Source organism: Triturus cristatus, chromosome 2_1 (genome assembly GCF_964204655.1).
Source record: "Triturus cristatus chromosome 2_1, aTriCri1.1, whole genome shotgun sequence".
Taxonomy (NCBI): Eukaryota; Metazoa; Chordata; class Amphibia; order Caudata; family Salamandridae; genus Triturus; species Triturus cristatus.
The window spans coordinates 82704483-82719041 of NC_140581.1; the positions used below are offsets into that span (position 1 = coordinate 82704483).

The 14559-nt window shown below is 48.5% G+C and overlaps 1 protein-coding gene across 2 annotated transcripts in view; it reads right to left on the reverse strand.

Moving 5' to 3' along the window:
* Nucleotides 1-6076: 6076 nt before the first annotated feature.
* LOC146863792 (receptor-type tyrosine-protein phosphatase kappa-like) overlaps nt 6077-14559 on the reverse strand; it is a 1244093-nt gene continuing 1235610 nt past the window's right edge. For both annotated transcript variants that reach the window (XM_085628087.1, XM_085628078.1), the window contains one exon: nt 6077-7602. In XM_085628087.1, coding sequence (XP_085484213.1) covers nt 7528-7602 — 75 coding nt within the window. In that variant the 3' untranslated portion in view covers nt 6077-7527. The remainder of the gene's footprint in view (nt 7603-14559) is intronic.

The following is a 14559-nucleotide window of genomic DNA, read 5'->3' on the forward strand; positions in this document are numbered from 1 at the left end:
AGGGGTGTCTTTCATAGATTCACATGCCTGAATCAGAGTAGTTAGCAATGCATTATGCACATTTCCGATGTAACATGCCAGAAAGGTACTTGAGATAATACAATCATTATCATAACAGTTCAAAGCATTGGCATACATCAAAACAGTAAACAGTAAAGAATGTGCATACCAGGAAGGCGGGTTGTTGGAAGGCTCACCTCACTGGAACAGATGGCGGAGCACCGCCTGGCCCACTGCCGCATCCTTCGTAAGTTCGGCATCCAGGCAGTAGTGTCTGGAGAAGGTATGCGGTGACTTCCACGTCGCCGCTCTACAGATGTCCAAAATCGGCACTCCAGCAAACAGCGCTGCTGATGTGGACATCGCTCTGGTGGAGTGTGCTTCCACCCTGTCTCGCAACGGCCGTCCGGCCCCTTCATGGCAGAACGCTATTGCAGAAGAAATCCACCTTGAGATGCTCTGTTTTGTAAGAGGCATACCCAGCCTTGGTCTGCTGTAGGCCACAAATAACTGTGAAGATTTTCTGAATGCTTTTGTCTTATCCATATAAAACTTAAGACACCGTTTGAGATCCAGAGAATGGAGCGTCCTCTCTGCTGCCGTGGTAGGGTTGGCAAAGAAGGAGCGTAGGACCACCGGCTCGTTGAGGTGAAAGTCTGAAGGCACTTTCGGTATGAACTTGGGATTTGTCCTCAGCACCACCCTGTCCTGTTTGAACTGCATGAAGGGCTCCTGAATGGAGAGAGCCTGCAACTCGCTGACCCTCCTGGCAGATGTGAGCGCAAGTAATAGAGCCGTTTTCCATGAGATGTACTTAATGGAGGCTCGGTGAATGGGTTCAAAGGGGTGCTTCATGAGTTGGTTAAGGACCAAGTTGAGGTGCCAAGTCGGTGGGACCCGTCGGGGCCTTGGAAAGGACCTATAAAGACCCTTAAGGAACTGTTTTACAAGTCTGCTGGACCAGAGAGACGGGCCTTGAAAAGTCCTGGTAAAACGTGAAATTGCCGCCAGATGTACCTTTATGGATGCATGCGCTAGTCCGGACTGTGCCAAGTGCAGGAGATATGGTAATATCTGCTCGGGTGTGATATGAAGGGGTCTCAGGCCCTTCTCTGAGCACCAAACGCAGAAGCGCTTCCATTTGAGGGAGTAGGTTTTGTTGGTACTGTCCGCCCTCGCCTTTGCTAGCACATCCCTGCAGTCCTGCGGGATGTTCAATTGGCAAAACTCTCTGTGCTCAGGAGCCAGGCCGATAACCTGAGCGATTGTAGGTTCGGGAATTGCACTTGTCCTTTGGACATTGTCAGCAGGTTCGGGTGCTGTGTTAGACGGATCGGCGTCCTGATGGAGAGGCGATGAAGGTCCGAGAACCAGTGCTGCCTCGGCCAGTACGGGGCGATCAGAATTAGTGTACAGGGCTCCGCCTTCATCTTCCTGAGGACCCTGGGAATCATCGGGAACGGTGGAAAAGCGTATGCAAATACGCTGAACCATCCTATGGAAAAGGCATTTCCGAGCGACTCCGGTTGGGGATGCCAGCTTGCGTAGCTTGGGCATTTGGCGTTCTCCCTGGTGGCAAACAGGTCGATTCCTGGGACTCCCCATTCCGAGAACACGTGTGTTAGTGCACTCTCGTCGAGCTCCCATTCGTGGGAGAGGGATTTCTGCCTGCTTAGGGCGTCCGCAATGGTGTTGTCCTTTCCCGGGACGTAGTCCGCCCTGAGCGTAATCCCCTGGAGAACAAGCCAGTTCCAGATTTTCTGCGATTCGCGCGATAGCGTGAGCGAACGCGTTCCTCCCTGTTTGTTCAGGTAATGCATCGTCGTGGTGTTGTCCGTCCTGACGAGCACCTGGGAGTTCTGGATGCGTGGTAAAAAGGCCTGCAGAGCCAGAAACACAGCCCTCAACTCCAGCAGATTTATATGGAGGTGTTGCTCCCGATCCGACCATTTGCCGCTGACTCTGAGGTCCTGAAGGACAGCTCCCCATCCCGCTAGAGATGCATCTGTGGTGATCACCAATGGCGCTGCTGGCAGCAGGAACGGTAATCCTCTCGAGAGGTTTCTGGAATCCTTCCACCACTCGAGACTCCTGGATATTTGTGTAGTTATGTTTATAATGTCCTCGAACGAACCTGCGCTCTGAGTCCACTGGTTCGAGAGAGCCTCCTGCAGTGGGCGCATCCGCAGCCTGCAGTGAGGGATGAGTAATATACAGGAAGACATCATTCCCAGAAGTGACTTGAAGGTGCGAACTCTCAGGGATTTCCTGGATTGCACCGTTTTGGCCAGGGATATGATCCTGTGTTTTCTTTCGGCTGAGGGAAATGCCCTTGCGCATTCCGTATTCAAGGTGGCCCCGAGGAAGGTGATACTTCTCGTAGGGGACGTATGTGATTTCTGAAGGTTCAGCGTCAATCCTAGATGATTGAAAAGATTGGTACAAGCGTTGAAGGATTTGGTTGCGCCTACGGCCGTAGGCGCCTTGACCAGCCAGTCGTCTAGGTAGGGGAAAACTTGATGACCCATTTGGCGTAGGAAAGCTGCCACAGGAGAAAGGCACTTGGTGAAAATCCGCGGAGCGGATTTGAGGCCAAACGGAAGGACCTTGAACTGGTAGTGCTGTCCTGCCACTTCGAAACGGAGAAACTTCCTGTGCCCCTTGAGTATCGGGATGTGATAGTAAGCATCCTGAAGATCCAAGGATGTCATGAAGTCTCCTTCCTCCAGAATGCCAAGGATCTCTTGGAGCGTCACCATCCTGAACGACTGACTCTTCAGGAAAGAGTTGAGTGCCCTGAGGTCCAGGATGGGTCTCCACTTCTTTTCTTTCTTCCGTATCAGAAAGAAACGGGAGTAGAATCCTTTCTCCCTCTGAGCTGATGGAACTCGCTCGATAGCTCCCTTCCTTAACATCTCCGATATTTCCCGGAGCAGCAGTCGCAGATGTCTGTGAGGAGACCTGCGGGGAGGGGTTGGAGGCGGGATGGCGGTAAATTCTAGGGAATGGCCGAATCTGAGAAGTTGGAGCACCCAACGATCTGAGGTGATGATGCGCCAATTCTTTAGGAAATGGGTCAATTTTCCTCCAATTTGTGTAGAACAAGATGGTAGCTGGACTGGCTGGAGTAAGCGGTCACTGGCGTCCGCCTGTGCCCCTTTTCTGGTTCTTACCCCTGAAATTGGATCTTCCGTAAGATGATTGTCGACCCTGTTGTTGCTTTTGCTGGTACTGGGTCTTGTTCTGGAACGAATATGAGGACTTATTCTGGAATGATCCTCTGTAGGAGGACTGGCCTCTAGATTTGTTGCCCCGAAAGGACTGGTTCCGTGCCTGCAAGGTTCCAAGCGCTCTAGCCGTGTCCGTGTCCTTTTTAATGGCTTGTAGCGCCTCATCAATCTTATCTCCAAATAGGTGCTGTCCGTCGAAGGGCATATCTAGCACCTTCGTCTGCACTTCCTGCCTGAACGATGTTGCTTTGAGCCATCCTTGGCGGCGCAGGACAGCCGCCCCAGCCAGTTGACGGAAGCCTGTCATGGCTACATCAATGGCGCAATCGATGATCTCTGCCGCAGAAGACTGGCCTTCGGAAAGGAGTGCTTTCACCTCATCCTGTGTGGCACTCGGAAGTTCTGCTAAGTAAGGGGCAATATCCTCCCAAAGTTGGCGGTTATAACGCCCTAAAAGGGCTATAGAATTGGCCACCTTGATGGTCATTGCCGAAGTGGTCGAAAACCTTTTTCCTATTGTGTCTAACTTTCTGCCCTCCTTGTCTGGTGGTGCTGAAAGAGGCGAGGATGGATTGCGTGAATTTTTCTGGGCCGCTTGGGTCACGACCGAATCCGGCTTCGGGTGGCCAGTCAGGCAAGCTGGCGCCGTGGATGGTGCTCTATACTTCTTATCCAGACGCGGAACGACCGCAGGAACTGAAGCTGGCGTTAGCATCAACTTCTTTCCCTGGTCCCAGAGGAAGTCAATGATAGGGATTGATTTGGACGTCTTTTTCGTCTGCTCCTTAAAGTCATGGAGGAAGCATTCTGTTTCCGTCGACTCCATGACCATATGGAACCGCGTCGCAGCCCGTTCCACTAGCTTGTGAAAACCACCTATATCCACAGGTGGTGAATCTGCCTGGCGCGGTTGTGGGGAAGGTGGTGAAGATGCTACATACTCTTCCTCCTCATCCTGGTCCGTCAGGTCTCCCGGGACCTCACCTTCCTCCATCTCCTCAGCCTCCTCATCCGTTGAGTCTATCACCTGAGGTGGCGGCTCGTGGCAGACCTGCGTTACCTGCCGTGATTGCCTTGGGGCTGTCGCTGGGGGGTTAGTAACTGGCACTGGGACCCCTGTATCCTGTGTTGGTGGTTCTGGGAAACGTTGTTTGTAATCCCTGATAAGGAACTTGAGGTCCTTAACAATTGCCAGAGGGAGGCAGACCATTGGGGTGACCTCCGTGCGGACTTGTTCCTGGACGGGGCGCTCCTGCGCACTTGAACCTTCCTGCTCCTCGTCCGTGCTTTGGCATTTGACAAACAGCTCGGAAGGGGAAGTAGCCTGTTGGAAGAACTCTTCTTCGGACTCTTCGCTCTGCAGGATCTCCAGAGGTAAATTGGTTTGGACCTTGCTTGGAGATGTTGTTTCCGGGGTAATCTGTGGTCTGGGAGCAGTTCCATGCACAGAAATCTCCTTGGTTTTCAGTCCCACGGACGACGACGACGACGACCTTCCCGTCGACGGCTCAGCTGTCACCAACGGCGTCCCCATCGACGATATTTTCCTTGTCGACGATGTTCTCGTCGACGATGTAGTCGTAGACGATTCAGTCGTCGTCGATGCCTTCGTCGTCGACGCTTCCGTCGTCGACGCTTCCGTCGTCGACGCTTCCGTCGTCGACGCTTCCGTCGTCGACGCTTTCGTCGTCGACGCTTTCGTCGTCGACGCTTTCGTCGTCGCCTTCGTCGTCGACGCTCTCGTCGACGATGCCTTCGTCGTTGACATCTTCGTCGACATCTTCGTCGACGATGCCTTCGTCGTCGACGCACTCATCATAGATATCCTTGACGTCGACTCTTCCGTCGGCGGAGGGCTCCTCGTCGACGATGCCCTCGACGGTACTATCCTCGTCGTCGACGATGATTTAGACGACGGTTTTAATAGTATAATAGATGAGATAGGGGTACCTGCAGACGATGATGATGGAGTGGTCGTCGTCGACGAGCGGGCCGACGCCGCTGTGGACGTGGACACTGTCGTCGTAGCTGTGGAGACATGTCCTGATGGCCTTTTTTGCACAGATGATGGCGTCGCCATTTTTGAGGCCGACAGAGTAGGCTTCTTGAAGGTGAGAGAGACTTTATCAGACGCTGAAGACTTCGAAGATCTCGCCTCTGAAGACTTTTTGTGCGTCTTCGTAGGAGGAGCGTCTGAGGGGCCAGGAGATGCCATTCTCGGCCTCTTCAGGGAGACTCCAGAGGCTCCAGAAAAGCTCGCCTCTGAGGACACCACACTGTCCTTGTCTTTGAGCCTGTCCAGCCAGATAAGCAGGCGGCCTTCCCTGTCTCTCAAGGTCTTATGTGGGAAAGACCTACATATTTTGCAGTCCTTAGGGACGTGGTCCGGGTAAAGGCAGTACAAGCATAGTTCATGCTTGTCGTCCACATGAAGCCTCTTCTTCCCACATGAAGAGCAAGCCCTGAAAAGGGCTTTCTTCTGGGAGTCCGACATGCCAGGAGATGTAGATGAAATAAAACACTCACTGAAGCAAAAAGAGGCCTGAAGTAGTCAGCGTTGAAATCCTGAAGAAGAAAGTCACCAAAAACTGTGAATAAGTTGGTTTGAAATGAATCCTGAGGAGAGCTCAGGTTGGAGACTCCCTAGCACAACGTGCGGTAAAAAATCTGAGGGACTGAGGCTCCTGCCAGGAAGGTTCTAGAGGGAGGTGATAGCTGATTGGCTGGCTCTAGAAGTTTGGTCCTTTTTACATAAGGACTATGATAGGCTACTAAGGGGAGGCCCTTAGGCCTATTTTTTTTCTCTATGTATGTCTATAGGACATTACTTTTTTATGTACCGGAGGCTCCCGTCTCGACGACGGGGAATGATTCAGGCATGTGAATCTATGAAAGACACCCCTAATACTGGATAATTGCTGCCTTACGTTACTCTGTGCCAGGATAGGATTACATGGGTGGAGCGTGGGTGTTCCCACGGCTCCACCCATGGTTTTTGGTGCATTCCCAGATTTACCAAGACAAGTAAACCTGGAAATGCGTCAACATTGTACCCCTTTCCAATAGAGGCTCCATGAGGAGAAGTATCTTCATTTTCCCTCGTTGTTTCCGCTTTCTAAGTGTGCTGCAATCTGGATCACACTTAGAAAGAGGAAAATACCTCAAAGAATAGTTTTTGCGCAGGAAGGGGAACATTCCTGCATGAAAACAATCCTGCGTACAGTGCAGGCACCGTGCACCATGGTGCAAGGTGCCTGCGTGGGCAGCACATAGTGCGCCAGCGCAGGGAGAGAGCAGGAATGTACCATATCTCAGTAGATACTGAGCATTCCTGCAGTCTCCATGTTAAGCAGCGCCGTAAGTTGTCTTTCTGCTCTGTGATACGACAAATATTGATAAATCTGCCCTTAAAATAGGTATGTTTGACACCTGCGCTCTCAAAATTCACACCTACAAATTAAGGAAACAAATTCTTCATTGAAATGGAGCAAATAGGTTGCCTGTTAAACGTAGTCTAAGACTTTTACATACCACGCCCCCTCAAAATGTATAATTGGATATATTTGCTCTTCCACCCTTTATGTGAGCAGCCAAATGGTGGGAATATTACACAAGTGTCAAAAAGGTACAAACTTAATTTACTTCATTTCTTTGCACTGGTAGTAAGTGCTCTTGTGCCAGACATAGGGGATGCGACACGGTAAGGCAGAAGGTGATCCACAGAAGAGACACACTTTAGTCTGAGATGAACACAGTCCAGGCATTCCCTATGTCAGGTACTTTCTGCTTCACTGTCACGACTCCAGGTGAGGAAAGGAAACTATGTCTTGAACATCATCTATTTTTTCCAATCAGTTCCTGTCGACTTTCATGATGTAGGTTCTGCCACTGAGTAGTTGTCCTCCTTGTTGTTTGAAAATGCTCATGCCAACAGTGCCTGTTTACATTCCTGTTGGCATGGCTATCCTTGTATTCTATACCACAGAAGCTCATTACACCCTGGACATGTCATCGACTGGTCTTTAATGTCCGGAGCACAGATGAAGCATTTGGGGGGTCATGCTTCCAGTGCAGTTACTCAGCAGCGACTGAGCAGCAATCGCAGTAATCGAGGGTTGCTCATAGTCATACATTGTAGCAGGCCTCCTGTGGGAGTACACTGAGGGGTTCCAACAACTAGAATATTAACGTAAGCAGCATTAGAAGGACCATCTTGAGGCATTGTGGAGAGACTTCCCTGTAGTTACTGTAAGACCCATCGGTGGAATTGATGTGAGGCAGGCACTTCACCTGGACTTTATTTGAAGTTTCCATAGGTTTCAAATGACCCCAAGTAGCTGAGGGCCAACTGGTAGCAGAAGGAGTACTGGCTCTGTGAAGAGAGAAGGAACAATTTACAATCAATAGGATTTACCGTCAATACTATCAGATCAATACATCGCTAGACCGCCCCTGACCAATGTGTATCAAAAGTAGAGTGGGAGCTGTCTGATCACTTCGGCCAATTCTTGTGGCAAAGCGATCGAGGCAAATTTTTAGAAAATATGTCTGTCTGTTTCATTAAAGACATCTGCCAACAACCAACCAGCTCTTGCCAAAACAAATTAATCAGAGAACAAAACAAATCATCTTACTTTTCTGGAGTTTTGTCCATGAAATACTGCTGGCTTCTATGACTCTACAAACACATTTCCAGATCCAGTATTTTTAATCACTAACATGTGCAGTTCACTATATCATTCATTTAACCCATTATCACCTCTGCAAAGTGTTGTCAGATGTAGAAAAGTGCAGAGGGACCCCCTATAACAAGTGACTGATGTCATCACGAGATGATCCATCCTGGATAATGGTAGTCAGAGGGATCCACTGCTTTTCCAAATTTAACAAGAAATGTACTCAAAGTATCTGGTCGCGGTCAAAACTCCACCACATTCTGGCATCCTTGGGCTGATGCAGGGTTAAAAAAAGATTCTGGGCCAAAATAATCTCCTATGCAAATGAAGCGCTATTCTTTAGCTTTCACCAGGCGTCACTATAGATCTTTAGGTTGACACACATTTATCTGGTTGCATCACTTCTTTGCATTTGAATTATATATTCATTTAAGGCAGTTTAATGTTAACCACATATTTTAAATAGTGCTTCTGCTGATTCTAACGCTGTAATTAATAGATTGTACTTTTCCTCAGCTTATGATACGCAATTTACCTCCCTGAATTTGCATTGCTGGTATTAAAAGCCAGTCCGTATCTACAGGGCTTAACGCCGTGTAATAGCAGTCCAGCCTTTATATCAGTCCACTCCTAAAAGGCTTTAGGTTTTAACACATGGATTTCACACTGAATAAGTCAGACCTGCTGCCCGTTGTAATTTTTCATAATAAACAAATTGTATCTATGACATCTGACGTAACATTTCATAATGAACCAATGAGGTCTGTAGCCTATATCACTGATATTTCACCATAACCACTCAGGATTACTAAATTGAGCATACGTTTTCCTACAAGGTGACCATCAGGTACACAGCAATGTGTACACAATTAAATTTGGCAACAATACGCAATTCTTCCTGAGAGATTCTTATAAGATTTCTTACAGTACAAATGTTATACACCCAGGTTTTTGTCAGAGAAGAAACCAACACCATAACCCTTTCCTATTCTAGTGATTAATGAGAATCCTTGCGACACAACACCTGTCTACAAGCTTTGAGATAGTGTAATAACAATCCACCCTCATAGGCCGTAAAAGATTGCAACATATGCAGTTCGCAATGATGAGTCAGGCCTACCGCCTTTGCCATAACTTTTCATAATACACACATTAGTCTTATGACATCTGATGTAAGTGAATCAAATAAGTCTATTGCCTTTATTGTTGGCTCGTCACCATCACCAACTCAAGCCAACCTTATCGCACATCAGCCTTCTTCACAAGGCAGCCATCAGGCAGTCAGCAAAATTACAAATACTGATAAATTCACAGTTGGCAAAAATAAAAACCCTCTGAAGAAGTTCTAATACAGATTATTACCGTGAAAACCTTCTATCCCAAGGGTTTATCCAGAGGTGTTAACCAACACCAAAATCCGTCCCTAATAAATGAACCTGTGAGAGTCTATGTAACAACAGTCTACAGCCTCCAACACAGCTTAAAAACAAACCATCCCTAATCGTCCATAGGTTTTAATAATACATTCACAACAAGGAAGCCAGGTCCACTCCCTTTGTTGTACTTTTTGTAATAAACAGATCAGACTGATGGTATCTGACATTAGATTTTTCAATCATTCGATCGGCCTAAAGCCTTCATCATTGCTTCTCACCGTAAACACCTAAACTGGCCACCATCTGACACACACCTATAAAATCACAAATAAATACAAAATTAAGGTTGGCAAAACAATATACAACCCCACTGAAAAAGAATAATAACGATTATCTCATTGAAAACCTACAAATGTTTGGCAGAGGGGTAACCAACATCAAAACCACTGCCTACTATGGTAATCTGTGTAATTCCCTGTAACAAAATCTATTAACAGCCTTTAACACAGTACAATGACAATCAACTCTTAAAGCTCTAGTGGTTCTAACTAATGCTTTTTACTGCATTTGCTGCAACTTGTCATAAAAGATATATCATACCATATTGTACCTGTGGCATCTGATATAAACCACCCCCCAAACTTCAGGCCTATAGCCTTTAACATTAGCTTGTTAACATAACTGTTGGAAATTGGGTAACTGGGCATAGCTCAGAACTGAAAGTGGCCTTCTGGGGTAGAGAACTCAGACCTCTCTTTGGTCCGTCAGTTAAGGCAATCTGCAAGGAACCCAGTTGTTAAATAAATGTGCAGAGGAACTTAGCAGCCCCTAACCGATCAGTGAGCTTGTTAGCTCGGGGGATTGGGTGTGAATGAGTTTTAGTGACTGCATTGAGCTCCTGGTAATCCACATTGAACCGGACTTCAAGGGTGGTACCTTGAGGGGCAGCTTTGTGAACTAGCACACATGGGCTGGACAAAGGGTTGCTTCAGGGCTCAATTACTGCTAGCTCCAGAATTTTGGAGACGTCCTCCTTTATGCTGGGTCTCACCTTGTAAGATAGCCTGTAGACCGTGTTATTCGCAGGCATACTATCCCCAGTGTCACTATCATGGGTACATCATGTAGTGAGTCCTTGGGATAGGGAGAAGAGAGAGGCCAACTGTCCCAACATTGGTGTCAGTCCCTCTGTTGCTCTAGTGTCATGCTAGGGGAGAAGCTGACAGCCTCTCCTGACCCATACTGCTCCTTGGAATAAAGGAGGTTGCAGAGAGGTTTACTCTCCTCCTCCACTCCATCATCTGTGACCAGGAGAATGGTAGGCTCAGACCCCTCAAAGTGGGGTTTGAGGTGATTGACATGCAGGACCCATAAAAGGTTCCTGGGGGTCTTGAGGTCCACCAAGTAGGTGGACCCCCCTTGAGTTCTTGTAACTCATAGAGCCCAGACTATCGGTCTTGTATGGCCCAGGGCTCCACAGGCTCCATCACCAATACTTTTTGGTCACGCTGAAACCCGTCCAGAGTGGCCTTCTGGTCACACCTTCCTGGCTGGCTTCTGATTTCCCTTTGCCTTCTTCCATAAACGCTTCATCTGGGTGCCGAGGGCCAGCATGTAGCTGACTACATCCTGTGGGGCTTTCTTGGGAGCTTGCTCCCATCCCTCGTTCAATAAGCTGACAGGCCCTCTGACAGGGTGCCCAAAGAGAAGTTCAAAGGGGCTGAATCCAACCCCCTTCTGCAATACATCCCTGTACACAAACAACAGGCATGGCAAGAGGATGTCCCACTTCTGCCTCAAGGGCTTTGAAAGGCCCATGATCCTGCCTTCAAGGGTCTTCTTGAATCTCTCAACAAGCCCATTGGTTTGGGGATGATGGGTGTGGAGAATTTGTATGTTACCCAACCTTTGTCCCACATGGAGTTTATGAACACGAACATAAACTTGGTACCATGCTCAGATACTGCCCACAAATGTAAATATCGCCATCATTGCCCTGTCCACTGCTGGTGCGATCATTGTCTTCAGAGGTATAGTCTCTGGGTAGCAGGTGGTATGGTCCCTCAAGACCAGGATGAAACTTTTGCCCAGTGCTACCTTGGGGTCCCGAAGCCCAGCAATGTTGATGCTCACCCTCTCAAAGAATGTGCCAATGACTGGTAGGGGATCTAGGGGAGCCTTGCGCTTCTCACCTGACTTCCAAATGGCCTGACAAGTGGGACATGACCTGCAGAACGCATCTGAGGCCATCTTCATCTGTGGCCAGTAAAGGTGGGTGACAAGCCTGCCAAAGGTCTTGTCTTTTCCTAGATGACCTGCCAGGGAAATATCATCAGCCAGCTTGAGTAGGGAGCCCTTATAGCACTGGGGGACCACCAACACACAGAGTTGCACCAGGCTCGGGAACCTTAGGCTCACTGCACAGGAAAACATTTCCCCTATTAATCAGGTGATCAACAGAGGTGTTGCCAACAGCCTGGGCCTTGGCCTGCCATCGAAGGCCCTCCAGAGTAGGGCACTCCTTCTGTGCTCTGAGGATCTCCTCCCTGGTGGGACCTCTTTCCTCTGCCAAATAGTCATTTCATGTGGGTTTACTGGGGCAGCAATGTCCTCCTCTGTAGGTTCTGGGGCTTTGCCCTCAGGCTCCGTCTCCTTTCAGACCATGTGAGTTTCAGGAGTGGGTTTCCCACACCCCAGGTCCTTCCTCTTCCTGGCAGGTACCTGGGCATTTCTCCTAGGCTACAGGTCCTCCCGACTACCCTCTGAGGCAGCTATGGACCATGTGATCAGGCACACCCACTCAGGCAACACTAAAGTTTCCAGGTGAGAATGGAGCTCCACATCTTTCCAGTTAGTGTGCTTCAGGGCATTACCGAGCAGACAATCCACAGGCATGGATAGTCTCACAGTCACAGCTACCCTCGAGGAACCTGAGACCCTGCCATTCAGAGGGAACCAGAGCCACTGGATAGTGACTCTCATGGCTGTCAGCTCCTACAACCTAGTGGACTACTTTAGAAACTACTTGCTCTGAGGACACAAGATGATATCTGACAGTTGTCATGCTGGATCCTGTGACCCTCAGAGCCTCCACTCTCTGCCCATTGATAGTGACCCACTGTCTGTACTTTATAGTGTTGCTAGGCATGTGGGACTCTGGCACAATCTCTCACCCACCCAGGGACACTAGGTTAAACTCTGCGTACTTCCCATACTCACTGGGACAATCTCCTCCCCAAGCGCTACACTCGCCAGCCCCTGTGTCTGCCCACCAGTGGAGGGCTGTGCCCACTTGGAACACTTGGCATCCCCCTTGTAGTACCCAACCCATTGGCACTCATAACACTTCCCTGAGGGCTTGTTGTAAGGGAACCATGTAATCTTTTGCTCAGGTGGGAGTTAGGAGTCCTGACCCATGGAACTATTTTGGAACGTCTTGCTTTTGTGTTTGTCTCCCCCTTCCTTCTTCTGGTGTGGACCTTGCCCACCCTTAAGGTGATCCACCAAGATACCTTCTTCCTGTGGACCTCGGTTCTGAGCCAGCAGTTTGCTTCCTTGGGAAGCTCTCTGGGGTCAATGAGCTTGCTATCAATCAGGTGTTGGTGCAGATCTGCAAATCAAAGCCTGAAAATGTGCTCTCTTGCCACCAAGTTTTACAGCCCCTTACTGTCTTACTTTACTGTCCTTCACTAAACCATCCAGTGATTTGCAAAAGGAATCTACACAATCTACCCATGACTGATGGGGCAGATTCTGGTTGTCCCTAACCTTCAGCCTGTACTTTTCAGGGGTAAGGCCATACTTTCTGACAAGGGCGTCCTAAATGGGGGGATACCTCCTCCTGTCCCACTTCTGTAAGGCCAGAAGGGTATCTCTCAGTTCATTAGGTATTTATTATTATTATTATTATTAAGGAGTTTTATAACGCGCCTGGTTACCCTTGGGCATCCCCGCGCTCATCCAGAGAGAGTATTTGCTTCCAGAAACTGCCCCCCCCCCCAACCCTTCAAAGTGTCCCTATTCATCTGCAGGGAAAGATAATAGGCTTCAAACCACTTGTCAATGTCATCTGCCACCACAAGGTTAGGCACTAGACCCTTTGGGATGTGGACCCTCTTGTCTCCAGGTGGGCACTGTGGGTTTGCTGCCAGCAATATTGCTGACTCCCCTTGTTTAGCTCTTTTGTTCAGGTCTCTGAGACTTAGCTCATGAACAATTCTCCGCTCCTCCATGGCTAGTTTATTTTCCTCCAAGGCTCTCTCAGCCTTCCTCTCCTCTGCGTCAAACTTGAGCTCAGCCATTTTGTAGCCGGAACTCCCTTTCTGTCTTCCTGTCTGCCAGCTCCTCTGGGGACAGGGCTTGTGAAGACAAGCTCTCTCCTCTGGCTGGCAGGTCCAATGCAGGAGACATGTAATCCCCCCCTCTTGAGTGCTGCATTTCAAGGCTGGCATCTAGGCCCTGCTCCTCCCAGTCATCCCCCTCATCTCCATGATCTCTTGCTGTCCAAGCCTGCCCAGGCCCTCAGAGCTTTCTGAAGCTCCAACTTCTTTGTTTCTTTCTTGGCTGGCGGTCTCCTTTCCTCACAGAACTGCTTGAGCTCAACCACAGGGTGGCTCTCCGAGCTGATGATCTTGAATTCCATTCCTGAAGGTATGGTCACAGACACAGACAGGTAGAATGAGAATGAATTTGGGAAGAGCAAAAAAAAAAACAATCAAGGAGAATTTAAAAAAACTCAAATTGGAATCAAATAATATATCTGGGATTTTAGTGTAACATTAAATCACTGTATGACACTGCACAAACACAAATCCTAATCCCACTGCTGACACCAATGTTGTGAATCGGGTTACTGGTTGAGGTGGTTCAACCCCTTCTCAATCAGCAGCCCCAACTCTTGTCAGGGTGAAACGTAAGTAAACCCCAAATTAATGTGTGCTTAACCCTCTGGAAGTTTGGAACTACAGCCGTCAGGCTGAACTTAGAGGCAATGTGTAAAGTATTCATCCAACACTTCAAACAGTAATAAAGTGAAAACACAACACAAGAAAAATCCCACACCAATTTAGAAATGTTTTATACATAATTTGACACCAAAACAACAAAAATCTAATCAGTAGAACCAGAGATATGCAATTTTAAAGATTTCAGGTATGTAAAGCACCAAAAAGCACAAAGTGCCACTTGCGGTTATCTGGTAGGGCGAATATGTGTCAAAGTCACTCGTTCAGGCCGACTGCGATGAAGCGCGGGCGGACACAGGGACCAGGTTAGTCC